We start from the raw sequence: 26,273 nt of genomic DNA, 5'->3' as shown, positions 1-26,273 counted from the left end.
AGCTCTTGGGGGTCATATCCCGGAACGCCTGGACCTCCCCGGACACAGTGGAGCCTGTCCTGAGGAGGCCAAACAAATTTATGACTGCTCTGGAAGATAAGTCCTTTCTTTCTAAGGGAACTCCTGTTGATGCTATCTATGGTGGTAGCAGCGGCCACGAAAAAGGAGTTGTCTGAGACATCTTCTAATATCCGTCCTCCGAATAAAGAGTCCAGGACGATGGATAAGTATGGAAAGCATACCTTCTCTTCAGTGGCATTTACCTTAAGATCACTGAATTACCTTTCCCATTTTACTAGACTTCAGAGGGATCTTCTGAAGGAGTTGGGAGACACCCTTCAGGGTTCAGTAGCTTCTGGATCCATGGACAAGGTATCTGCGCAGCTCTCCACCCTTACATCCATAGCTAGCTCCTCCATGAGGCTGATTTTCTATGCAGTGGATGGAGTGAGCAGGGCAGCCGCAGCAGGAATCTCTCTTAGGAGACATTCCTGGATGCGTCTATGTAACTTCACGGAATCCTTTAAGTCTTCCTTTACCAACATCCCCTTTGATGGTTCAACTCTTTTTGGACTGCAGGTAAAAGAGACTTTGACCAGGTGCGAGCAGGAAGGAAAAACCTTATCTGCCGTTGGAGTCTGTTTCTCCCCTCCTTCTAGACCCTATCCCAAGGGTCAAACAGGAGGGAAAATGTGGTTCCGTAAATCCCAAAAAGGTTTCCCTCTGGCACAAGGTCAGCCCTCCCCTAGAGGCAGAGGGGGAGTATATAATGGAAGATGCCTCCCTCACGGCAGAGGAGGTCCGCAAAATCAGGGAGATAGAGAAATTTTCTCTGATCATCCCTTCCATTGCCCCTGAGGGGTTGCCTGACTGTCTGTCTCTGGAGGCAGTTGGCGGTCATCTTTCACTGTACCCAAGTGCCTGGCTAAAAATTTCCCAAGATCGTTGGGTACAAACCATAATATCCAGAGGTTACTTGATTCCCTTTGTTTCCGATCACCTGGTAAACCAGTCTCTACCAGATGTACCACCCATTCAATTAGACTGTGCAGCATCAGAGGTCATCTCATTGCTGCAAAAAAGAGTCATACAAGACATCCCCACAGAGCAAATAGAATCCAGAACTTACTCACGATTCTTTTTAGTTCCAAAAAAGACAGGGAACTGGAGATCAATTCTAGATCTCAGCAAACTAAACAAGTCTGTAAAGAAATCGAAGTTCCAAATGATCACTCTGCAGTCGATATTTCCTTTTATCAGGAAAGACAATTGGATGTGCTCAATAGATCTTCAGGGCATGTACTACCACATCAAAATAGACAGGCGCTCCAGAAGACACCTATGCTTTTGCCTGGGAGCCAGTCATTTTCAATTTCGAACACTGCTCTTTGGCCTCACTACAGCCCCCAGCGTGTTCACCAAATGCATGGCAGTGGTAACGGCTCACCTGAGACGTTGAGGATTCCAGGTGTTTCTGTACCTAGATGACTGGCTCCTTACTGCTACCACCAAGCACCAACTAATCAGAACCAGGGATGAGATTCTATCCTTGTGCGCCAGATTAGGCTAGGCATCACAATAAACTTAAAAAAAATCAGCCTTATCTCCATCACAGCACATCTTTTTCCCCCTCAAGAAAATGCAGTTTTGACCACGGACACCTCCCAGATAGGGTGGGGGGGGGGGCATTATCTGGGAATGACGGTCCAAGGTACTTGGCAGGATCACGAGAATCACTTGCACATAACTGTTCTGGAGATGAGAGCGGTGCTATACGCGTTGCAAGCACTTCACAGTTCTCTTCCCACTGGGACAATTGTGATTCAATCCGACAACATGTCTGTAGTGTGGTACATAATCAAGGGGGAACCAAATCTTACCCACTTTTTCAAGAGGCTTTAAGAGTATGGAAATGGGTGATGGACACTCAATGCTTTCTGGTAGCAATGCACATCCCGGGGAAGTCCAATGTGATAGCAGACAAATTCAGTCAAGCAATTTCTGATGCCTCATGAGTGGTCCTTGAATTCAGATCGGTTGCAAACTGGCTCAAGGACAGAACCCACATGGTTAGAATAGCTGGAGCCATGTCAGACTCCAAACCAGTTACAAGTGGCATCCCACAAGGCTCAGTCCTGGGACCTCTCTTGTTCGGTATATATTTTTCGGAGGTACAGGCCAACATGGAAGGACTGTGGCTGACCAAGTTCGCAGATGGCTGCAAACTGGGTGCCATAATAGACTCTCCAGCCGACACAAGCATCCTCCAAAAGGGCCTCATAGAAACAGACAACTGGTGCCAGAGCCATGGCCTCAAGCTAAATGCCAAAAAGTGTATAGTCATCCCCTTTGGCAAAAACAAAGTGCCTACAAATTACCACATAGGTGGTAATCCATTAAGTACAGAAGAAGTAATTAGTGACCTGGGGACCCAAGTTGATAGCAATCTCTCATTTGACAACCACATGGCCAAAGTGGTTAGAAAAACATTTTATATAGCCCACCTAATCATGAAGGGATTCACATCTAGATCAGGGGAGGTCATCGTGCCTCTTTACTCATCCCTCATCAGGCCCATAATTGAGTACAATGCCCCTTTTGGGATGTACCTTACCAGACACCTGCAGCAACTGGAAAGACCCCAAAAGTACCTCACCAAGAGGATCAAGGGGCTCAAACAGATGCCGTATGCTGCCTGGTTAAAGAAACTCCAGCTCTACTCAGTGGCATACCGCCTGCTCAGAGGCGATCTGTGCCTGACGTATAAAGCCATGTCCAACCCGGAATTAATGGACATGCTGCACCTCAGAAAATCCAAATCCCATCAAGCTACGTGCTCGAGGGACTTGAACCTCAGCACTGAAATAAATAGGACATGCTGGAGGGACAGATTCATAACCCAGAGTCTCCCTTCACTCTGGAATAAAATCCCAGTCCAGGTTAGGCAGAGTCCCTCATTGACTCTCTTCAAGAGGAATCTTGATGAGTGGATGGGAGATCGTAGGTTTACCCCGGGTATCACTTCTGTGTCACTGTTAGACAGAGGCACAGTATACTAACCTTGAAAAAGGGCATAGCAAAATTAATTTAATATGGGTGGCGAAAGCCATACACACTCTGGCTAGGCTTATAAATGCCTTAGGGCAGATAGCCTAGTATGAACCTATGAACCTATGAGAAGTTGCGAAAAAGATTTTTCACAAATGGGGCCAGCCTTGCTACAACCTATTCACCACGTACATGAACACCAAATGCAGCAGCTACTTTGCCCTAATTCCCCATCTGGGGATGTCACCTAGGGATGCTCTGGTCCACAATTGGCCTCCTGGACTCCTTTATGCTTTTCCACCCTTTCCTCTCATTCCAAATGTGATTCAGAAAGCAAAACTGTTGGAGTACCCTGATCCTCATTGCTCCTTACTGGCCTCGCCAAGTCTGGTTCCCCTTCCTGTGGACCTATCTCTTGGAGGGACCATGGATTCTGGAACCATCCCCAGACCTTCTGATTCATCAGTCAGGGCAGTTCCATCCTACTATCCATACCCTGAAATTGACAGCATGGCTGCTCCAGTTCCATGAATAGCCATGTGTGCTTCCCTTTCCCTTACAGTCAAACACATTGTGATTTCTTCACACAAACCTTCCACAAGGAAACTATATTCCAGCAAATGGAAAAGGTTCTCCATTTGGGCATCAAACCAAGGCATAGATCCCTACTCAGCTCCTATAGAGCCTGTCCTATCCTTCCTGGCATCCATTTTTCATGAAGGAGCTGCAGGTGCTACTGTTAGAGTTAAGTTAGCTGCCATCTCTAATTACCATTTTGGGAAATCTAATCAAGTCTTACGCTTTATGCAAAACCTTTTTTAAAGGAGTCCTCCTTCTCAGACCTCCAATCAGACAACTACAGGAGCCCTGGGACCTAAACCTAGTTCTTATATCTTTAATTTCTTCCCCCTTTGAACCCTCTTCTTCATCGGATCTGAAATTAGTGTCTTGGAAAACATTGATCTTAGTGGCTATAACTTCTGCTAGGAGAGTTTCAGAATTGCAAGCCCTCACCATTCGACTTCCTTATATTGTTGTTCACAGGAATAGAGTCTTACTTAGAAATAATCCATGTTAAGTTGTCTATCTCGCCTTCATTCTTGCTGGTTGGGTTTGAAGCCGATCCTCGGCTCTGACTTGGCCATCTTCTAAAGGTCGAGAGCTACAAACTGGCTCGAGGCCTCCCCATATCCCATGATGCCTGGCGCTAGATACCCAGATCTCATTTGCCGTTTCTGCTGCGAGGTTGCTCTACTGGCTCAGGTCGTATAAAACTTCTATATTGTCTTTTTTCTGTCACAATTTAGTGAATATTTAGAGTAGAATTATCGTTTAGTTATTTCCCTTATATTGTACAAGTTTTTGTATCAGAATCCTTGTCTTTTCTCTTTAGAAACTCATTTTTGCTTAGAAAGTTCCCCCTCTCCCTTCTACTTCTCCCTTTTCCTCTAAGGTTTTCCGTTTAAGTTAGAGGATAACCTTACCTCTAGAGGTGTCCATTTGAGTTAGAGGATAACCTTTTTCTTCTCTATCTTTCTTTAAAAAAAAAAAAATCTTTTCTTATTATCACTGTTAGTTAGTTTGGCTATACTTATTACAGTTGTTGGTGTACTGTCGGTTCTGGTAACTTGTAGTGTATTGTTGTTGTGTTAGTACCTAAACCTTTGTGTGACTGTGTTTTTTTCCTTTGAGCTTGTCTGTCAATATGTCCAAGGATCCTAAGCCATCTGGATTCAAAAAGTGTGACTCATGCTGTCAGAAGATGTCTCTGACAGATGGTCACACTTCTTGTGTTTATTGTCTGGGCGCCGTGCACCTGCAGGACTCTTGCTCCATTTGCCATGCTTTCAGTCCAAGAGTCCTGCAGGAGCACAAAAATAAATTGATCCTTAGAGGTTTACTTAAACCTCAAGATTCACCGGCTAAGGCTCAGTCTGTGAAATCTTCCAGGGCACCTAAACCGTCGGCTCCCAGTTCGGAGCCGTCGTTGGGTGAATCTGTACCTTCCATTTCGGCTCCGGCTGGAACCGATGCTCCTCCCTCCCAGTTGGCTCTGATACGCTCTTTGGAGCCTTCTGAGAGTCGAAAAAGGTCCAGGTCTCCCTCTCTGGAGTCAATACGCTCGGCTCCGAGATCACCTCTGCTCCAATTGGAGTGTAGTCATCGCTCATCCCACTCTTCTCGGTCCTCAAGACTTTCGGACCATGACTTGGAAAGAGTGGTCAGCAGACTGCTAAAATCGCAGGCCCTGGCTAAAATGTTGTCCAGCACCCCTCACCAAGGGTCGGCTCCATCCACGTCTGCAGATATTCCTCCCCCGACTCACCCTTTGAGCTCGGAGCCGGAGTTCCTGGGGGTTCGAGTCGTGGAACCGTCGGCTCCGATACCTGCTCCTTCGGTTCCTTCGTCGGCTCCAATCACTTCCATGGTTCCGTCCTTGGAGGGATCTGGGTGCCAGGACTCCCTTGTCGGCTCCATGGAGGTGAGTGGCATCAGACCCTTGTCCGACCCCGCTCTCCCTCTCGGAGCCTCGGTTCAGGTGAGTTCGGCTCCCACATCGGCCTCGGAGCCTTCCCCCTCAGTGCGGAGGGGGATTCCAATTTCTTCTGAACTGGATCCCTCTCTCCGTTCCGATCGGGATGCCTTCGAGGTGATGAGGAGTGTTCTGGCCCCTGAGCTAGTGCCACAATCGACCCCCTCGGCTCCTCTCCCTATGGTGCCTGCGTCAGCCTCTGCCTCTCTTCCAGACCCCAAGCGTGGGGATCCAGCGCCCCAGGACACCCCTTTGGGTGTATCTTCCTCTTCCGAGGCCTCCCCTGATCATTAAGAGGAGCCACCTCGTAAGAAAAAATGCAAGAGGAAGCATGTTGACTCCCCTGTCTGTCACATCAGATACCGACTTAGAGGATTCAGAAGGGTCCCCGAGGTTGCCCTCTGAAGATGTCTCCTTCTCAGTCATCCTTGAGATGCTTAGGCAGAGAGGGAACTGGACTGCCCTAAGCCCTTACAAGGATGAGTCGGTATTCCTGGACGCGTTTGGATCCCGACCTTCCACCTCCTTGGTGTCTCCACCTTTCGACCCATTAATGTCTGTGGTGGCTCAGAAGGCATGGTCAGCTCCAGACACAGTGGAACCGACCCCAAGAAGACCAGCAAAATTCATTACTGCACCACAGGACAAGCAATTTTTGACAAAAGGTGTCCCCGTTGATGCCATGGTGGTAGTGGCGGCCACGAAGAAGGAGTTGGCCGAAATGTCTTCATCTGTTCATCCCCCTAACAAGGAGTTTAGGATGATGGACAGATATGGGAAGCGCATGTTTTCTTCAGTGACTTTTACCATGAAGTCTCTGAATTACCTGTGCCACTTTACCCGTCTACAGAGGGATCTCCTTAAAGAGCTTGGAGATACCCTTCAAGATCCATCAGCTGAGGGGGCCCAGGCTAAGGTTGCCTCCCAGCTGGCGATTCTTAATTCAGTGGTTAACTCCTTCATGAGGCTCATTTCTTATGCAGCCGATGGGGGGAGTAGAGCCACAGGCACAGGCGTCACTCTGAGGAGACACTCTTGGATGCGGCTTTGTAACTTTGCAGAACCTTTCAGAGCGTCTTTCACCAACACCCCCTTTGATGGTTCCTCTCTCTTTGGATCTCAGGTGAAGGACACCCTTACCAGGTGTGAACAGGAAGGCAAGACTCTCTCTGCTGTAGGGGTCCATTTTTCCACTCCTTCCAGACCATATCCCAAGGGTCAGAAGAGTGGAAAGATGTGGTTCAGGAAATCGCAGGGAGCCTTGCCTGACACACGTGGTGAGTTTCCCTCCAGGGGCAGAGGAGGGAACAATAACAGACGCCGCCCTCATGGCAGAGGGGGGCCGCAAAATCAGGGCAGCAGAGAATCTTTCTCTGACAAGCCCTTCCAGCATCCCTGAAGAGTTGCCTGGCTGTCCACCTCTGGAGGCACTCTCAGGAAGATTATCTCTGTACCCAAGAGGCTGGCAAGACATAACACAAGACAAATGGGTACAGTCTGTTAAATCTGGAGGTTACAAAATTCCCTTCGTTCGCGCACCATTCTTTCCGAACAAGTCCCATCCAGATGTTCCACCCAATCTAAGGGATAAAACAGTTCAGGAAGTTGCAAAACTGCTAAGAAAAAGGGCCATCCAGCAAGTCCCAGCAGACCAGCAAGGATCCGGAATTTACTCAAGGTTCTTTTTGGTACCAAAAAAGACAGGGGACTGGAGACCCATTTTGGATCTCAGCAGACTAAACATGTCTGTACAAAGAACCAAGTTTCGGATGGTCACGCTGCAGTCCATTTTACCCTTCCTGGGTCGGGACAATTGGATGTGTTCCATAGATCTTCAAGATGCATACTACCACATCAAAATGGACAGGTGCTCCAGAAGGTTCCTGTGTTTCCAACTGGGAGCCAGCCATTATCAGTTCAGAGCTCTGCCCTTTGGTCTCACCACAGCCCCCAGGGTGTTCACCAAATGTATGGCATCTGAGACGGCAAGGATTCCAGGTGTTTCCGTATCTAGACGACTGGCTCCTCACTGCTACCACCAGGCATCATCTTCTGCAAGCCAGAGACTATACCATACAGACGTGTTTCAGACTAGGTATCACTATAAATTTCGAAAAATTTGCTTTGTTGCCTTGTCAGTTTATCCCTTTATAGGCGCAAACTTAAATACAAAAGACAGGTCAGCCAGCCTTCCACCAGACAGCGTGTTAATCATTAGGCAGCATGTCCAGGTCTTGTTAGGTTGCAAGAGAATTCAAGCCAGGTTCATACTTCAAACCCTGGGTCTCATGGCAGCGGCAATCATACTCGTCCCTCTGGCCCATTTCCACATGAGGATTCTCCAATGGCTCCTTTTCACCCAATGGTCCTTTCAGCAGCTTCCCATGTCTCATATGATTATCATTACAGAAGCTTGCAAAAAGCACCTTGCTTGGTGGATGGTCTCCCCATCAGTACCCCTGGGCAGACCATTTGTACTTCCCCCTCCAGTTGCTACGATAACCACGGACGCCTCCCTGATCGGGTGGGGGGGCATTATCAGGGCAGAACAGTCCAAGGCACCCGGCAACCTCAGGTGTACCATCTGCACATAAACGTCTTGGAGATGAGAGCCGTGCTTTTAGCATTGCAAGCTCTTCAGGACTCTCTTCCTATCGGGACAATTGCAATTCAAATGGACAATATGTCAGTTGTATGGTACATCAACAAGCAGGGCGGAACCAGGTCCTACCCCCTATGTCGAGAAGCACTCAGACTCTGGCAGTGGGCAATCTCTTCCCAATGGTTTGTGACTGCAATGCATATCCTTGAGAAATCCAACGTCATAGCATACAGGCTGAGCAGAGCTATTCTGATGCCTCACAAGTGGTCTCTGAATCAAGTAGTGGTGGACCAAATCTTCCGCAAATGGGGGCAACCTTGCATGCGACCTCTTTGCCACCCCCTTCAACAGCAAGTGCAGCAACTTCTCTCTCCTTCCACATCCAGAGTATTCCCCCAGAGACTCTCTAGTCCACGATTGGCCTCAGGGACTTCTATATGCATTTCCCCCGTTTCCTCTAATTCCCAAACTGATACAGAAAGCTACCGTATTGGGTTGCAAAATGATCCTCATTGCCCCGTACTGGCCTCGACAGATATGGTTTCCGTTCCTGCATCATTACCTCATCGAGCAGCCTTGGACTCTGGAGCCAATTCCAGACCTTCTGATCCATCAGTCGGGCGGGCTGCATCACTCCCTACAATCCCTCAAGCTCACGGCTTGGTTGCTCCACTTCCAACCCCAACCAGGCTTCTGGATATCTCCCAATCAGTGAGTGAAATCATTTTATCATTGCACAAGTCTACCACTAAAAAAACTTACGCTAGTAAGTGGAAACGTTTTTCTTCCTGGGCAGAGGCTAAGAATATAGATCCTTTTTCAGCCCCTGTTCACCACATCTTGGAATTCCTCGCAGAGCTTTTTCAGGCTGGCTCCGCTTCGGCTACAATTAGAGTGCAGTTAGCCGCAATTTCAAATTTTCACATTGGCCTTTCAAGAAGTAGTATAATGTCTCATAAGCTTTGTAAGGCCTTCCTCAAAGGAACCACTCTGCTCAGGTCCCCGGTTAGAGATCCTCCACCCCCGTGGGATCTAAATTTGATTCTAGCCTCTCTAATTTTGCCCACCTTCGAACCGGCAGCTTCCTGTTCGTTGAAGTTTTTATCGTGGAAAACACTTTTTCTGGTAGCAATCACTTCAGCCAGATGAGTTTCCGAACTGCAGGCTCTTTGTATACGTCCCCCCTACCTAGTGTTCCACAGAGACAGGGTTGCTCTTAGGAATCCTTCCTTCCTAAGGTCTCTTCTGAGAACAACTTGAATCAGTCCATTGACCTTCCTGTGTTTTTCCCAACCATTCCAACAGGGCGGAATATAAGTTACATCAGTTAGATGTTCACAGACAACTGTGTTTTTATTTGCACAGGACTAAGGCCTTCAGAAAATCGGATCAGCTTTTCCTCTCTTATGCAGAGGGCAAACAAGGTATAGCAGTATCAAAAGTAACTTTATCCAGGTGGCTGACTTTTATCATTACTTTTATCTATCAGCTGAGGAATAAACAATTGCCTGTTAAACCAAAAGGGCACTCCACCAGAGCATTAGCCACTTCAGTTGCCTTTCAGGCTAGGTTGCCCATGGAATCTATTTGTGCAGCAGCTACGTGGGCAAACCATCATACTTTCATCTCGCATTATAAGTTGGACGTGATTTCCAGAAGCAGAGCTGATTTTGGTTCAACGGTTTTGAAGAGTCTGTTCCATTGAGCCACCCAGGGTATTAGGTGCTAGGGACGCTGTCCCAACCAGCAAGAATGAAGGCGAGATAGACAACTTAACATAAAGAAGTTATGTACCTACCATAACGTTCCATGTTAGTTGTCTCCTCTCGCCTTCTTTCTTGCACCCCCCCCCCTCCATCCCCCTACCCTACTAGACTGAGAAGAGTTTATCTATAACATTGCTCAGGCTGAGCCTTCTCTGGCTATCCCACTCTACCTAGTGGTCTTTATAATTGGGCTTATGTATGATAAGGATAGGATTCCTTCATTATTTTGTCTGCTGTTAGTCTTACCAAATGAGATCTGGGTATCTAGCGCCAGGCATCATGGGATATAGGGAGGCCTCAAGCCAGTTTGTAGCTCTCGAGCTTTAGAAGATGGCCGAGTCAGAGCCGAGGATCAGCTCCAAACCCAACTAGCAAGAAAGAAGGCAAGAGGAGACAACTAACATAGAACGTTATGGTAGGTACATAACTTTTTTTTCCTTTCTTCCTAAGGTATGTTCAGAGCATAATCTCAACACAACTATCGAACTACCACTTTTCTTCCCAAATCATACTAATAAATCAGAATACAGACTACACCAATTGGATGTCCACAGAATTCTCAGGTTTTACCTGCACAGGAATAAAGAATTTAGAAAATCAGATCAATTATGTGTTTCTTTTTCAGACAGAAATAAAGGCTTGCCTGTTTCTAAGGTCACCTTGTCTAAATGGCTTTCAGACTGCATTTCGTTTGCTTACAAAGCTGCTGGCAAAAAATTACCAGCCAAAGTAAAAGGCCATTCAACAAAAGCAGCATCAGCTTCATATGCCTTTAGATCTAGACTCCAAATTGATAACATTTGTTCAGCAGCTACTTGGGCAAAACCTCATACCATTGTCACTCATTACAAATTGAATTTGGCTTCCCGGGACAGGTCATTCTTTGGGTTCACTGTGCTGAAGAGTCTCTTTGCTTGAACCATCTGGGATAAAGGTGCTAGGGACGCTGTCCCATCCAGCAAAAATTATGGCGAGATAGGACTATATAACATAAAGAAGTTATGTACTTACCATAACATTCCATGTTTGTAGTCCATCTCGTCTACATTATTGCTTCCCACCCTCTTTGCCCCTTCCTGTTTCCTGGAGGACCTGGTGGACTGTACATTATGCTGTCTGACCTGGTTGTAATTGTCCGTCCACCTGGCATGGATAGTATACACAGTGTTCTGTCTGTATGTGCATAATTATTAATAGTTTACTGACTATTATGTACTTATTACTTTCTTGCAAACAAGATCTGGGGAATTGCCATGGGGCACCATGGGATAGGGGTTAGCCTCGAGCAAGTAAAAGCTCTTGAGCTTTAGTATTGGCCAAGTCAGAGCTGAGAATTGGCTCCCAACCCATCCAGCAAGAATATAGGCAAGATGGACTACAAACATGGAATGTTATGGTAAGTACATAACTTCTTTTTACAGCCATTTGCTCACCCAATATTTCTGACAGAGTACTCTGTAGGGAATTTTTAAAATCACACCTCCAACATTTGCTATCTACCTGAGGAAATATTCTTTGAGGACTGCTCGGTGTGCAAAAATACCTGTGCAAACACTTCCAAGCAAAGATCCTAAACCTTCTGGACTTTGATGCATACTTGTGAGCCATACCTGTGTCTCCCTTTGTTATCTTGTAAATTGCTTTTCCAGTCATTTTTCTCAAACTTTTTTAACCTTCTCTGATTGCTCCTAATAGTTATTATACAATATTTTATATGCCCTACTAATACTTTTTTTAACAGCAGCCTCTGTTCTAGATTCAACCAAACCCCCACCAGAGTAGGTCGTTCACTTAAGATTCCCCTTTCCATTTCTCTGTGTTTGTACTCTGTCAGTCCTTGGTAGGGAAGGTAGTCTTATCCTGCAGTCCAGATGTTGCCTTAGTCTCATCCCAGTGTATTACCTTTCTTTCATTTTCTGTGAATACGTCAGTTCCTTTGCCAGTTTTCTAGAGGGAAATTCCAGCTCCCATGCCTGTTTTCTGTACCCCTGCTTGTAGTCATCTATATTGGCAAAATTTTCTTTCTTCATTCTCATGTTTGCTTAGTTCTTAGAATGCTTTCCACTACTTTATGAATATAGTATTCTGCATGGTTTTTTTTATTCTCCTTAAAGATCTGCATTCATAATCCCACTCGCTATTTCTTGAACTTCCCTCCTGTTTCATCATCATCCCATTCTGTTTTGAATTATAACCTTCTGCTTGTGTTATGTATATGAGCCTTAACTGTGTAGCTCTAAAATATCCATTCATATCAGGTAATCCTAATACTCCTAAACCACCTTATGCTATCGGAAGGATCATCTTATCCCAATTCATTCTTCCCCTCTTCCCCACCCTAATAAATTCCTTCATCTCTTTATTCTCTGTTTGATAAAAATGTTTGACCAATATATAAAATTAAAGGGACCACAAACATTTTCACTGATTGTATCTTATCCATATCCATAAACAATATCTTACAGGTTCTCAGTTTTTGCATTATCTTTTGTTTAGTATCTTCCCACATATCCTTAGCTGCCATAACAGAAGGCTTTTTAATCCAGGGTCTATATTATTTCTTCGACAGCTTAAGTTGTTGAATGCTCAGTGATCGACACCTAAGGGTCGAAGTCTCAAAATCGCAAACGGCCATATAGGCAAATTATTTCCTTGGGAAAGAATCTGCTTGGCTGTTATCTGGGATTTGCCCTTTTCCCAATGCAGAACGATCTCAGAGTTGGTATATTTAGTTAGGGGGTGGCGGGGTGAAGCCCCCCACTATAGTTAGGTTGAAAAGTTCATTTTATTTACGGATGGCCTAGCGAATTCTTTCCAGAGGAAAGAATTTGCTTATATGGCAGTTCACGATTTTGAAACTTCGGCACTTAGGTGTTGATCATTAAACATTCGACAACCTAAGCTGTCGAAGAAATAATATAGACCCTTAATCCATACCCCTAAATAACTTCATCTTATCATGCCCCCATTAATATGGGTAATGTTGAACCAGTTCACGTGGGGGATACCTAATTTATGACTATAGCCTTTGTTTTGTCTTCATTAATTTTATATGCTGAAAAGACCCGAAACTCAACATTTTCCACAACACACTGAGATGTCCTTTTCTTGATTTATTGGGTTCAAAGTAATATCTACAGATAAAGCCAACTTTTCTTATTTACCATACCAATTACATACTTGTGTTTCTGAGTCTCTTATTTTTTTTTTGCTGACATCTGTAAATATTAAGCAAATAATAAAGGGGAAACAGGACACTCCTGCCTGGTTCCTCTGTTCAAACACAACTTATCAGAGAGGAACTCTCCCACTTTAATTTTTGCCTCCAATTCTTAATACATCTTCCTAATTAACCTTATTATTGTATCAGGGAATGCAAATACTTCCATTGCCCTACTCATAAAATCCCAGTTTACTATGCTGAATGCTTTCTCTGCATCAAGATCCGCCAACATTCTGCTTGCTTTCCTCCACAAAACCACACTGATCCATATCTATCAGTTTTGGGAACACCTTTGCCCTTCTTTTAGGTAGTATAGATATAAACTCTTTATAATTATGTTTTGAAATTGAAACAGGTCTATCTGAAGTTGGCGGTGATGGGTATTTGCCATCTTTAGGTATTTCAGCCACCACTGCTTTCTTCTAAGATGTTGGTGCTTCTTCTCTTTTTAGAATACTGTTGAACAAAACCTTCCAGATCTTTATCAGTTTCTTCCCTCCTAGCTTCCAAACTTCCACTGAGACTTTCCTGTAGATTGGTGCTACACCACCATTTTTATCTCATCTACTCCTGTCCTGTTAGCAATTGAGCCTCATCTACCTCTAACCTTGACTTATTAATTCTTCCAAAAACAGTTTAATTTATAACTTTTCTTGATTTTCATATTTCTCTGCTTTATATAGATTTTCATAAAATTTCCAAAATATTTCTAGTACCAATGCAGGATCTCTGATTACCTTCCTTTGTTATAGGCTCCCTAAGCTTGGTGACAACCGTTTCTACTTTCTGTTGCCCAAGGCGTTGTGCTAAAAGTTTTTGTGCTTTGGAGTTATTATCAAAAAACAGTTGCTTTAACAGCAGTCTTTCTAAATTCATGCATATTATTGAGGTAATCCCTTATTTTCTGTTTAGCAGTCTGCCGTTGTGTCTGTTCTTGTTCTGTGAGATTCCCCCTATTCTGCAATAATTTAACCTTTGTCAGTCTCTCCAAATAATTCTTGATCTGATGTTGTCAAGTCTTCATTCATTCTTGACCAGTAGGACTCTGTGCTATCCTCGGAACTGGCACAGCCGTTATACAGCTCACGCCAGCCAAAAAACTCTTGACCTAAAAGTCTACCCACAGTGCCCCTCTTTCCATTACCTCAGATCTCGTTTGCTGCTCTAATAGTAAGGCACGTCAGCTGATTCTCTCCAGCTAAGTTCAAAATGTATTAATCTTCTTTAAAAAACTTTCTGTTCCTTTTAAACCATTAGTTGTTATTTTCATCTTGATCATATTTCTTGAGTGATTCTGCTTCTCTACCCTTATTAAATTTGTGGTATCCTCGTTACCATTGTTGGTAACCTTCCCCTCTCCCTCTTTACCTTTTTAGGTCACCTTTTATATTACCATTGTTGGTACTCCTCTTCTTTCCTACCAATCTTGGTATTTGTCTGTACCATCACTGGTAGATTTTCCAGCTATCCTGGTGTGTTTGTGTGTGTTTGTATCTGTCAGCTCTTGGCGACTTTTCCTTTCTTACAAAATGGCAGAAAAACAGAAGGGCACTTCAGCTTTCAAGCAGTACCAAGACTGTGGGTGAAAGATGCCTAAGTCAGATGGGCATCTTTCATGTGTATCCTTTCTGGGTGTGGCCCATTTGGATTTAGACTGTTCTATCTGCAAGGCTTTCAGTACCAGAGCCTTAATAGAAAGACAAAACAAATTGATCTTAAAAGGAATGTTAAAATTTTCTTTCGAAGAAACTTTGTCTAAGCCAGATCCTACCACCTCTAAATCTGACCATATTAAAAAGAGAAGTCATTTGGTGCCAAGCTCTCCTTTGGCACCAGAGACAAAGAAACACAACTCTCTGGTCCCATTAGTCTCCTCAGACACAAAGACTAAGGTTCCAAAAATAGATGGAACGAGGATCTTCGGCACCGGTTACTGCTGTTGTCACTGCACCAAGAGCTTTGGCGCTGACATCGGTACCAGCTTCTTTAATTTCCCAGTCAGTACCGACTTCACCATCTGCACCATTGCAGACTGTACCTACCCCTTCGGTGCCAAAATCTGAACCGTTGCAAGTCCCCAGGACAAGGTATTCCCCTTCCATAGACCCCTTCGTGGGTCAACTTTCCAACCATTTTTTGGAAAGGCCTGAATCTCCCGCAGGGATGTCTTTTCAATCTTTCAGGAGTCTTTCTGAGGTAGATGTCATGAGATTGGTGGATCAGCTTTTAGTGGCTAGGGGTCTTCCTGCCCCTTCTCAGACCTCTCTACCTTCAGGAGTTGTTTTTTTTTCTGCTAGGGCTCCTTCAGATTTTCCTCCTCTGACCTCCTTGGGAGGCTTAGAGCCCACCACTTCAATTTCCATGGTTTCAGCTGTCCTGGTGCCAACAGGCACTCCTCCTTTGGCTCCAGGGACTGCTCTGGCATCTTCATTTCCCTCAGAACAGGTAGATTCTCAGCGCTGTAGCTCAGCTGTCAGTTCTAAGGCCTTTGGATTATTTCCTGTTTTTTATTCGGAGCTGACTTTGGCTCTCGGAGCCCTGACAGTTGTGAGTTATTCCATGGCTCCTGCTTCCTGGTAGAATATAATATCCAAGATAGCTTGCAGGATGACTTCATCTGGTTACCTGATTCTGGGTTATCACAGTATCCTCCTTTGAAGCTGAGACAGGGATTTAGCATAGATGGCCACAATGCACATCTAAATGTTTATGTCATTGCTTGGGGCCTCCCATCTTTTTACTGAGCTAATGAAGATAGGCTTCTTCCAGACCCACCATCACCAGTCCTATTCAGCACTATGGGGTGTCATTTTACTTCTCAGCCATATCTCCCTTTCTTTCATTTCCACCCTATTTTTAAACTCCACTTAATTTTATCCCACATCCTAGCTATATTTTCAGAAGAAAATGCTGTCTTCCCTATCATCTCCATAATAATTCCCACTACAATTCCTTAAATTCCTTTCTGTTTAACAGATAGGTGGGAAAGCTCTACTGCCTCATTTTTATTCCATTACCCCGCATTTTTATTTTAGTTATTATCGATGTGTGATCTGAAATAGTTATTGGATGCATATCAAAACTTTCAATTAAATGCATATGTTCCCGTGAAATATAATTTCTGTCTAATCTAGCTCAGTTTTTGTACCTTGAGAAATAATATGTAAATTTGCATATTCTGTACCAGATATTTTATTTATTTAACATTTGTTTACTGAGGAAGTCCGATATGGAACAAAGCCAATTTTCATTGGAGGCTCAATGAGAAACACTCCAGACACATGTCTTCGTAATGTGGGAGGAAACTGGAGCACCCAGAGGAAACCCACACGAGCACATAGAGGACATGCGGTCTCCGCATAGAAGGCACTCCAGCTGAGAATCGAACCAGATAACCTCTTGCTGTGAGGCAACAACACTACCGCTGCACCACTGCACCGTCCAAATTTTTTCAAATTTTTTTTCAAAACTCTACCCTTTTTTGTTAGACTTTCCCTTCTGGGCCCCCCAAATACATCCTCACTGTGGCAAATCAAATTCCAGTCTCCACCTGTAAGTAATATTCCCTACTGAAAACTGATTATTTCTCCCAGAATTTTCTTAAGCTCCATTGTAGCAATTTAGGGTGGAATATAAATACATGCCAGCGTAATCCTCTTCCCTTGCCAGTAGCCCCTTACTCCTACAAGTCTACCATTATTATCTTTTTTTCTTTCTTGTATCACTATTGGTGCTCCTGCTGCAGTTAATATAAGTACTCCCCTTTTCCTTTTCTCAGATATTCTGCTGAATAACCATCCTGAAATCCTTTCTTTATCAAATTCACAGACTCATTTCTTTCCAAATGTGTCTTCTGTAGCATAGCTATTTGCACTTTGCAGTTTTAATATAGTCCATTGCTCCTTTTTTGTATGTATGTATATATATATATATATATATATATATATATATATATATATATATATCTGTGAGACCATTCACATTTAAAGGTAATGTGGAAAGTGTTGTCATTCTGTTGAGAAGTTATTATTCCCAGCTGTTATGTGTAACAGCTTTATTTATTTATTTATTTTATTTGAGCAGTGCATTGGTGCAGCAGTTAACGTTGTCACCTCACAGAAAGAGGTTCTCTGGTTCAATTTTTGGCTGGAGTGCCTTGTGTGTGGAGTTTGCATATCCTCCCTTCATTCACGTGGGTTTCCTCCGTGTATTCTGGATTCCTCCCACATTCCAAAAACATGCGTCTGGAGCATTTCTCCCTGGGCCTCTGCTGAAGGTAGTCTCTGTCCTAGTTGGACTTTCCTGGTCAAGAAATGTTAAGTCAAATAAATAAACAAATAAATAAAATAAAATTAGCTGGATACAGCAGCTTGAGTCTCACACCTGCTTCTTGACATTTCCTAATTACTGGGATAAATTTACTCCTCTTCTGCCTGGTAAGCGGTCATTTTCCACAAACATTCTACTGACTCCCACTTTTAGTACTTTGTCCTTCTGCTACAACTTTGTCAGAATCAGCTCTTTCTGTTGGTTGGATTGTATCTTTACTGCAAAAGGTCTAGGTTGCTTTTTCATGGCCAGGTTTGGCGCATACCCACGATGTGCCCATTAAATTAACAGCTCCTGCTGTGGAATACCAGCCCAGTTGTTTATTTGGGCTTTCATAAAATTAATAGAGTATGTTCCTTTCAGCTTCACTGGAGTAGCTGAAAATCTCAGGTTTTCCCTATGTGCTCTGTCCTCTAATTCTATTATTTTTTTAAAACCTCTCTTCTTGAGTAGTCACATACTCAGCCAGGCTTTTCTTCATTTCAATCTCTGATTTTTTGCAATTTTATTACCTCAACTGAATATCTTTTTAAAGCTTCTTCCATTTTCCCAGCCTTTTGTTGTTTGAGTTGATGTACTCCTTCAGTGTTTTGTGTATTTTAAGCAACTCTGAGCATATTTGACTTATTTTTCCCCCATATTACTGGAGGTCATGTCTTGCAGCAGAGCTCAAACTTGCACTGAGTTTTGCTAACAGCTGCAGGATTCTTCCTTGTCATTGTTTTTTCCTCACTTTTTGTGCCTGATTTTCTTTCAGGTTCTCAGAATTTCTTTTTTGCTGGTATCCGGAGGTGCACTTACTAGCCAGTTACTGAAATTTACCCCAAAAAACAGTCAGTGGCTCACCTTTTTCTCAGTTTTTGTGTTCACATTGGGAGAGGTGTTAATCAGTGTATAGCCATCTTGAAAGTCCTCTATGACTTCCTTCTTGATAGTGCTACTATGCTTCATGTGCAGAGTTTCTGTTACACAGAAAAATGAATGCCATATTGTCTCAATCTTTTCTCATTTTTTTTTTTTGGGTGGTGGTTAGCCCTGAATGTTATAATTATAGATGTAATCATATCAGTAACTTGAAAAATGGGACTGTTTGCATTTAAATAGATTTCATTTGTCATGATCTTCTATAGTCTGAAGGCTAACTCAGTAACATGGGACCAGGGTATATATTTTCAAGCCATGTTTCATTAGTAGCTTAAACAGCAGAGCCATCCAACAAATAAAGTTTTGATGTGGGACCTCTGCTGTTTTGGAGGGTGGGGGAGAAGTAACTGTGCTGTTGTGAACCCAGATGAAAATCAGGGACTATTCACCTGCTGTCACTGTTTTCTGGGAATTGGACAGATCACATCGTTATTTTCAGAGTGCATAAGAATATTTATCTCCATATTATGCATCCTTGTGGACTGAAGAATAGAGGTACTCCTCAAATGCAACTGAAATTAAAAATACTCTGATCATGAAACTTGTGTTCATTGATCAAAGGTCTGCTGGGGTGGGAACAGAAGAAAGAAAGAAAGAAAAATAAATAAATAAATAACTAAATAACTGTGGTCATGTATGCTTTTTCTACATTAGAGAAAAGTCTGCTTGTTTTTACATCAGAGTTAACATTTTAAAGTTTCACTTTTTCGGCTATTAATGACCAATTTTTGACCTATTTTTTTGAGTACTTCATCTTACAAATGGTACCTGAAAACCTAAAACACATTTCTTCAAAACTTGGACAAAAAATGGCCATCACTGAAGGTTCAGGAACATTAAAATGAGAAGCTGTCTTTTCTCTTGAAAATTAGTTTAGCTTAGTAGTGGATGAATTTTACATTACTTCTAGACTAAATCGGTAAAGTCAGTTACTGGGTATGCTGCTGTTATACACAGAGTAAAAAAATAGCTGTATGTAAAATATGCTTTGTATTTTTAATTGATTTGTTCTGTTTCTGTTTGCTTTTCAGACTCTATGTTCCCTTCTGGACTGCCTGCTAACTCATAAAAATGTGCCTCCTGACTCTCCAAAAGAAATCTACGAGATTTATTTTGTCTTTGCCTGTATATGGGCCTTTGGGGGCATTGTTTATCAAGACCAGGTATGCCTCAGTGTGGATATTTTATACCTTACTCATAAAATGTGTTCTATACTTACATTAGAAAAATAGATTCCTAAAGCATTGTGGTATCGCTTTGTTACATATCACACACACACACACACACACACACACACACACACACACACACACACACACACTGGAAAAATACCCTTACTGGAACAGATGAAGGGGCTACAGCACTATAGCTTGAATTGCCGTGGAGTTTGAGGTGTACAGTAATGATCTTCCAAGAATTTAGAGATGGCTGCATGTTTCATTACCTAATACTAAACAAGAATGACAGTATATTAGAGACATTCTTAGCCTGCATAGAATAGTGGGAAATGTTGTTATATAAATTAACTAAAAGATAGTCAAGTTTTAGAATGTAATACCAGACGTAGAAAAGGAAAAGAGAAATAAGTGTGCCACTTTTCAAAAACACTGAAAGGTTGTTTTGGGAAGGGAGATGAAATATATGTGCCCACTCTCAGTTTAAGTAGATCCCATGATTCTTTATCTGAAGAATATATATGGGATACTTTGTTTGCAGTCTGTTCTGTAAGTATTGTGATGCTTTCTTAAAACTGTTTCAAGATCTCTTCCTTCAGATGAATCATTTAAGATGCCCTTCTATTCTTATGTTGAAGTATTCTTAATATGAGGGATTCACTGCTAAAGGTGGTCTCCAACGTTCGGCCAGTTTACAAAAAGACTTTAACCACTACAAGGTACGTGGGACATCTCACATAGGCTAGCAGCCGGTGTCGGCCATAAAAATGACTTCCACACAAATCCTCACAACTTCACTGCTGCCAGTACGAACACCATCTATGATTGTTGGCCTGCTAGCCCAAGTTGTTTACTGGATACAAGAGTTTAAGATAAGAGCCTTGTTGGGGTTTTCTTGTATATTTTGCTACTGCTTATTTTCTGTAAGGTTACATGTCATCCAAAAAGGCAAATGCCAGTGTGGAAGAAAAATTCCATATAAAGGCAGCCACGATCAGTGTCTCTTCTGCTTAAGACCTAACCACGACTATACGTCTTGCCCTATCTTTTGTCCCTAAGACCTTAAATAGCTGCCTTTCCCTTCTTAATATTTATCTTGAAACTCAGACACTGAAAAGTTTAGCGTGCGACGTTATGGAGGGTACTTCAGAGTCTTCTGGCTGAGCTTGCTATGAAGAAGGCTAAGAAAGTCAGGCCTGAAGCTTCAGCTGCTCCTCCCTTTCCAGACATCTGTCTCAAGGCTGATGAAGGCCTGGAGATCCATATGGATTTTGTCTCAGATTCAAAGGGGGGGTACCACTTCTGAGGCTGCAAGCAATCCTGCCATCAGCACATCCTTGGAGGTTTTTCAGACATCTGCTTTGAATGAACAGGGGGAACCGAGGCTCATCATTTCAGATGGTCCTTGAAGTATTCTGCAAATTTTAGTAAGGGACTGACGAACGTCATTGAATGTAGGCCTATGTCCAGTCCCTCCACCTTTCACAGGGCTGATGTCCTGTGAAAAATAAGCAGAAAAGCAAATATATCCTCAGATATCCTCAGGACTCAGCTGCTGATTGGCAAGCTTTTACACAAGACTTGTTTAATGCCTTTAGGGCCCTTAAACTTCCCGGCTTTCCCTTTCTAGTCCCTTAACCTCTTCACCACAGAAAAGATCAGAGTGCAGGATTCTTCTGAAGAGGAGGATTCCTCAGAAGATGAATCCTTGGCCTATTCTCCTCAGATTACCTCCCGTTGGAGTATGCCTTCCCTGAGGAAGAGTCCAGTGACACAGCGTCTTCTGGTGAAGGTATCACCTTTGGAGAGATTATTGCCAGGATGAGAGATTATTTTAAGTGGGACTGCTCTCAGGTTTCTGAGGTGCAGAAAAGGTACTATGACTTGCTTCAAATGGATTCTCCCTCTCTTTCTGCTGTTCCTCTGGTTTTACCAGCTTTTCTTGATGCCTTTTCTTTGGCATCAAAAACTTTGGACTCTCAACCTCCTGCCCCTAAAAGGCCATATAAATTTTATAAAGTTCCAGAGGACTGTAAATTTCTTTACAAATGTCCATCAGCAGATCCAGTGACTGTTTCTGTGGCTGCTGATAAACCTGCTAGACTATTACCATCTACTTCTCTTCTCCCTTCAGATAAAGAGAGTAAGACCATGGATAGTTTGGGGAAAACGGTTTATACCTCAGCCACCCTAGTTTTCCATGCTATCAGTTACCAAACCCATATGACCAAGTATGCTTTGGCTGTCCTTTCACAGGCTCCTCAGCTTCTTCTGGACCTTTCTGAGTCGGAAGTTAAGTCACAGATTTCATCACTTCTGGGGCTTCCTCCCTGGTGGCACTCCGCTCCATTAAATGCAGCTATGATAAAGCTAAAGCATCTGCTAGAGCAGATGCATCTGGCTCTGTTTTGCGGAGATACTCCTGGTTGAGGCTTCAATGACTTTAAGGCTAAATTACTGGATGCTCCCTTAGATAATAAGGCTTTGTTTAGGGCTGCAGCAGCAGACGTGTTCAAGTCCTTGCAGGAGAAAGACAAAGAATTACAGGATCTAAAACACATCTTTGTGTCTCTTTTTCCTAAATTCCAAAGGAATTACCCAACTAAAACTCCTTTTGTTTGGAAACACTCTCTCACTCCTTCCAGAAGTAAGAGCAGTGTTAGGAGACCTACTGCTTCCAAACTCTCTCAGCCTGCTCCTGCTCAAAAACAGGCTTTTCCAGACAAGCCAGGTAGTCTATGACTACCAACCTTTTCTCAGCCGCTTTCCTATCTCTCAAGATTCCTGGGTATTTTCCATTGTCCACAAAGGTTATTTCATGGTGTGGGAAACTCGTCCGGCTTTCATGGGTATTCCACCTTGATAGCAACTACAGTTTTTCCAGAATAGCTCCAGGTATTGAAATTCTATGGAACTATTCAAGAAGTTCCAGTGCAGCAAAGAAGAAGAGGTTTCTACTTCAGGATGTTTCTGGTTCCCAGAAAAGATGGCCCTTGAAGACCCATTCTGGATCTTTTACACCTCAACACTTTCCTAGAAGTCTCAAGTTTCTGCATGCTTTCTCTGCCTTCTCTGTTTCCTGTCATCCTTCCCACAAGCTTTTATGGTCTCCCTGGACATCGAGGATGCTTAGCTTCATATTCCCATTCACTCCCTTTTCAGGAAATATTTGCATTTTTCTGTTGCTTCATCACGTTTTCAGTTTTTGCTTTGCCCTTTCTCTGTGGCACCAATGGTATTTACAATATGCTATCAGCATATCTTAATGTCTCTCTATGACCAGCCATAAAAATAGCACTTGGCAAGTGTTTCATTATTTTTTTTTACATTTCAACACAGCTTCTGTCCTTCAGTCTCCATTTCATAAGTCTTTCAACTTTCACAATATTATCATCAGTTTCACGTAGACTCTGCATGCGTTTTTAACATAGTCTTCCTCCAGTTCATTTCTAAACAGCAAATTGACATTTTTTTAACATTTAAGTTACTACCAGAAAACAGTTTCAAGGATCAATATCATTTATTTTTTACACAGGTCCAGAAATGTCATCATCAGTCCATCAGTTTCAAATATTAAGTCATAAAAAAGTCTGTGTCCCAATATGTATAAGAGACCACTGTTTAGTTTTACTTACAGTTTGTTACTGCTGTCCTTTTTTGCCTGCTGTCAGTGCTGCATATGTTTTAGTTACTGCATCATCTGCTACCACAAAATCAGATACATTTTCAGTTTGTTAGTGCTTTCCTCTTTTGTTTACTGTCACTGATGCATTCTCTGCTGCCACATTACATAATTCCTTTTCCAAGTTAAAGTCCTCAGCACTTTCAAAAATGTTATTGGCCATCTCACTCCATGAAATAGCAGAACTGTCACCTGGATCATTCTGTTCCATTATTTTTAACACAGCATCATCTGCAAGTCCTCTCGACGCCATTTCTAATATCTGCATCATTTCAACAGATTCGCTTCCTTCCCTTCTTCTATATGGAGAGAGTTAAATTCTGTTCATTTGTAACATTCACCACTCAGAAATCTTTATTTACATTCTGGAGTTCCATATTGAACAAACTTTTTCCAAATTTTCACTTTCCACCTCCAAACTCTCCATAGCTTTTCTTTTCTTCTCCATACTGCTTCCATTAGGCCTTTTTCTTGTGGCTGTAGGAACGTTCTGTCACAATCTAGCAGCTCTGAAGAGTAGTGGAAATTTCCCCGATGCCATGGCCAAATTTCCCATAGTAGTATAAATGCCATCTCTGGTATCCTCAGAAAAGAGGCTAGTAGCCTAGTGGAACTAACCCGGTCAACAAAGGATAGAGAATATAAAGAAAAAGCACTTGCTTTCTTTAATATCTTTAGTGTATATATAGCAGTCACTGATAAGACTCTCCATCTCATATGTAAGATGTCCTTAAAGATGCTTTACAATATAACATGCAGTTTACATCTTGAAAATGTTATGGAAATAGTAAAAACTGTTTTACATAGTTCAGTCCCTTCGGTATCCTTCTAAACATCAGTGATGTAAAATGGGGAATATGCTTCATAGTTTACCCACCAGTTTAACACAGCCAACAAAATTCTAGTCTTTCCCATCTACTACTTCTCTTAAAGCCACATTTCAGGTGCGTATGTCTATATTTAATGGGATTAGTGCTTTAAAGCCACCCAAGTCTCAATGTTGCTGGTCTTCTTGATCATCTCCATCTCACAACACCTGTCTATGATTCAAGTTCAAGGTACACCTGATTCTTCTAGTCAACTCCTGTATTTTTTTTCCTGTTGCTCAAGTATTTTCCTTTGCAACAATGGGAAAGATTTCATTGGCAGAGGCTGTCTGTGGGCTTTGTTAGCATCAGAAGAATGATAAGCAGAGTCCCTTTCTCTGTGCTTGCTCACTCTTTGTAGAGCATCTCCTCTGTGGACTGTTCTTCATCTAAAATGTCTTTATTCCTCCACAAAAAAAAATTCTGAAGAAGCCTGGATACAGTGTCTTCAATCTCACACCTTTGTCTTACCATTCCCTGATTGCTGGGATAAGCTTGCTTCTCTTCTACCTGATCTACAGTGAATAATCCCTTCCCACAAACACTCTACTGTCCCAAGTTTTTAATAATTTTTCATTTTGCCATAATTTTGATAGGCGTAACTCTTTTTTGCTGGTATAATGGCATCTGTACTAATATGTGTCTTAGGTGCTTTCTCATGGCCAGATTGGGAGCATGCACATGATATGCTTTCTCAGTTCATAAATCCTGCTGTGAAACCCCAGTCCATTTGTTTATCTGTGCTTTTATAAAAGTAATACATTATGTTCTATCCAGTTTCTCTGTTAGTAGAAAATCTCTGCACACACTGTCTTCTAACTCCATTATTTTTAAAACAGTTCTCCTGTTCAGCCAACATTTCTTCATTTCAACTTCTGATATGTAGTTTTATAATTTCATCTGAATAGGTAGTTAAAGCTTCTTTTATTTTTTCCATCATTTTGTTATTTGTGTTTACATATTCACTTACTCTAAACATTTCTGAGGGCTTTTGATTTATTTTTCGTCTAAATTACTGGGAACAATCTCTTCTGTCCAAGCTGAAACTTGAACTGCATGCTGCTGAACATCCGCAAGATTCCATTCCTCCCAGCAAAAGGTTTTCTATTTTTTTTAGATGACCTTCAGTTACTTTTTTCCATATTTCTTTCCTGGCACCTAGGCTGTGTAATTACTAGCCAGTAAATGAAGTGTATCCAAATTGATAAATTGCACTGACTCTTTTTCTGAATTTCAGTTTTTTACTCTGGAAGAGCTCTCACCAATCTTTTGATCAGTATACAGCCATCGTGGAAGTCCCTAGTTTCTTTAGCCCCCTAAGACAATTGTGTTTGAAAAATCCATAGCAGAGCTGGATATCCTGAAGTATAAATTTTCATTTTCATGTATATTTAATTCCATAATCGCAGCATATGTAAAACATAAGCAACATCCTATCTACATACTGAAATTTGCAATCATAGGGACAGACAATGAGAAACAAGTTTAGTAGAAGTTACATAAATGTTGCAAAAATAAATTGTGTGTAACACAAGTTAAACAGTGGATTATCTTTAAAGATGGGCTCACAGATTTGGCTTCCAAGATGGCTGTACATTGAATAACAGCTTAATTCTAGCTCCTCCAGTGTGAAAACAGAAACTCAGCAGAGAAGGCCAGTGAACATTTGTGTTTCTGGGTAAATTTCAGTAACTGGCTAGTAAATGTGCTGCCTAGATGCCAGGAAAAAAGAAATTCCGAGGACCTGGATGAAAATCAGCTAATAAATTTGAGGGAAAACACTGACAAGGAAAGTACTGTAGCTGTTCAGTAAAAAGCAGTGCAAGCTCCAGACATGACTTCCAGTAACCTAGAACAAAGCATAAGACAACTGACTACAGACCTGGTTAAAATAAACGAAACACTGATGGAGTATATCAGCTTAAACAACAAATTACTGGAAAAAATGGAAGAAGCTTTAAACACATATTCAGATGAGGTAATAAAAACTGCAAAAATCAGATTCAAAATGAAGAACAGGCTGGCTGAATATGACACTGCTAAAGAAGATATGTTTCACGATTAATAGAATTAGAGAATAGAGCACAGGGATAACCTGAGATTTTCTACTGTACCAGAGAAACTG

General features: G+C 42.4%; 1 protein-coding gene across 1 annotated transcript in view; it reads left to right on the top strand.

Moving 5' to 3' along the window:
- The window catches only part of DNAH11 (dynein axonemal heavy chain 11), a 4,606,558-nt gene that overhangs the window by 1,858,088 nt on the left and 2,722,197 nt on the right, over positions 1-26,273 (top strand). Inside the window, exon 44 of the mRNA XM_044065542.1 lies at positions 19,457-19,588. Coding sequence (XP_043921477.1) covers positions 19,457-19,588 — 132 coding nt within the window. The remainder of the gene's footprint in view (positions 1-19,456; positions 19,589-26,273) is intronic.

Source organism: Protopterus annectens, chromosome 3.part0, assembly GCF_019279795.1.
Source record: "Protopterus annectens isolate FY-2018-M chromosome 3.part0, PAN1.0, whole genome shotgun sequence".
Taxonomy (NCBI): domain Eukaryota; kingdom Metazoa; phylum Chordata; order Ceratodontiformes; family Protopteridae; genus Protopterus; species Protopterus annectens.
The sequence above is the reverse complement of the archived record's forward strand: the minus strand, read 5'-3'. Positions and strand labels throughout refer to the sequence as shown.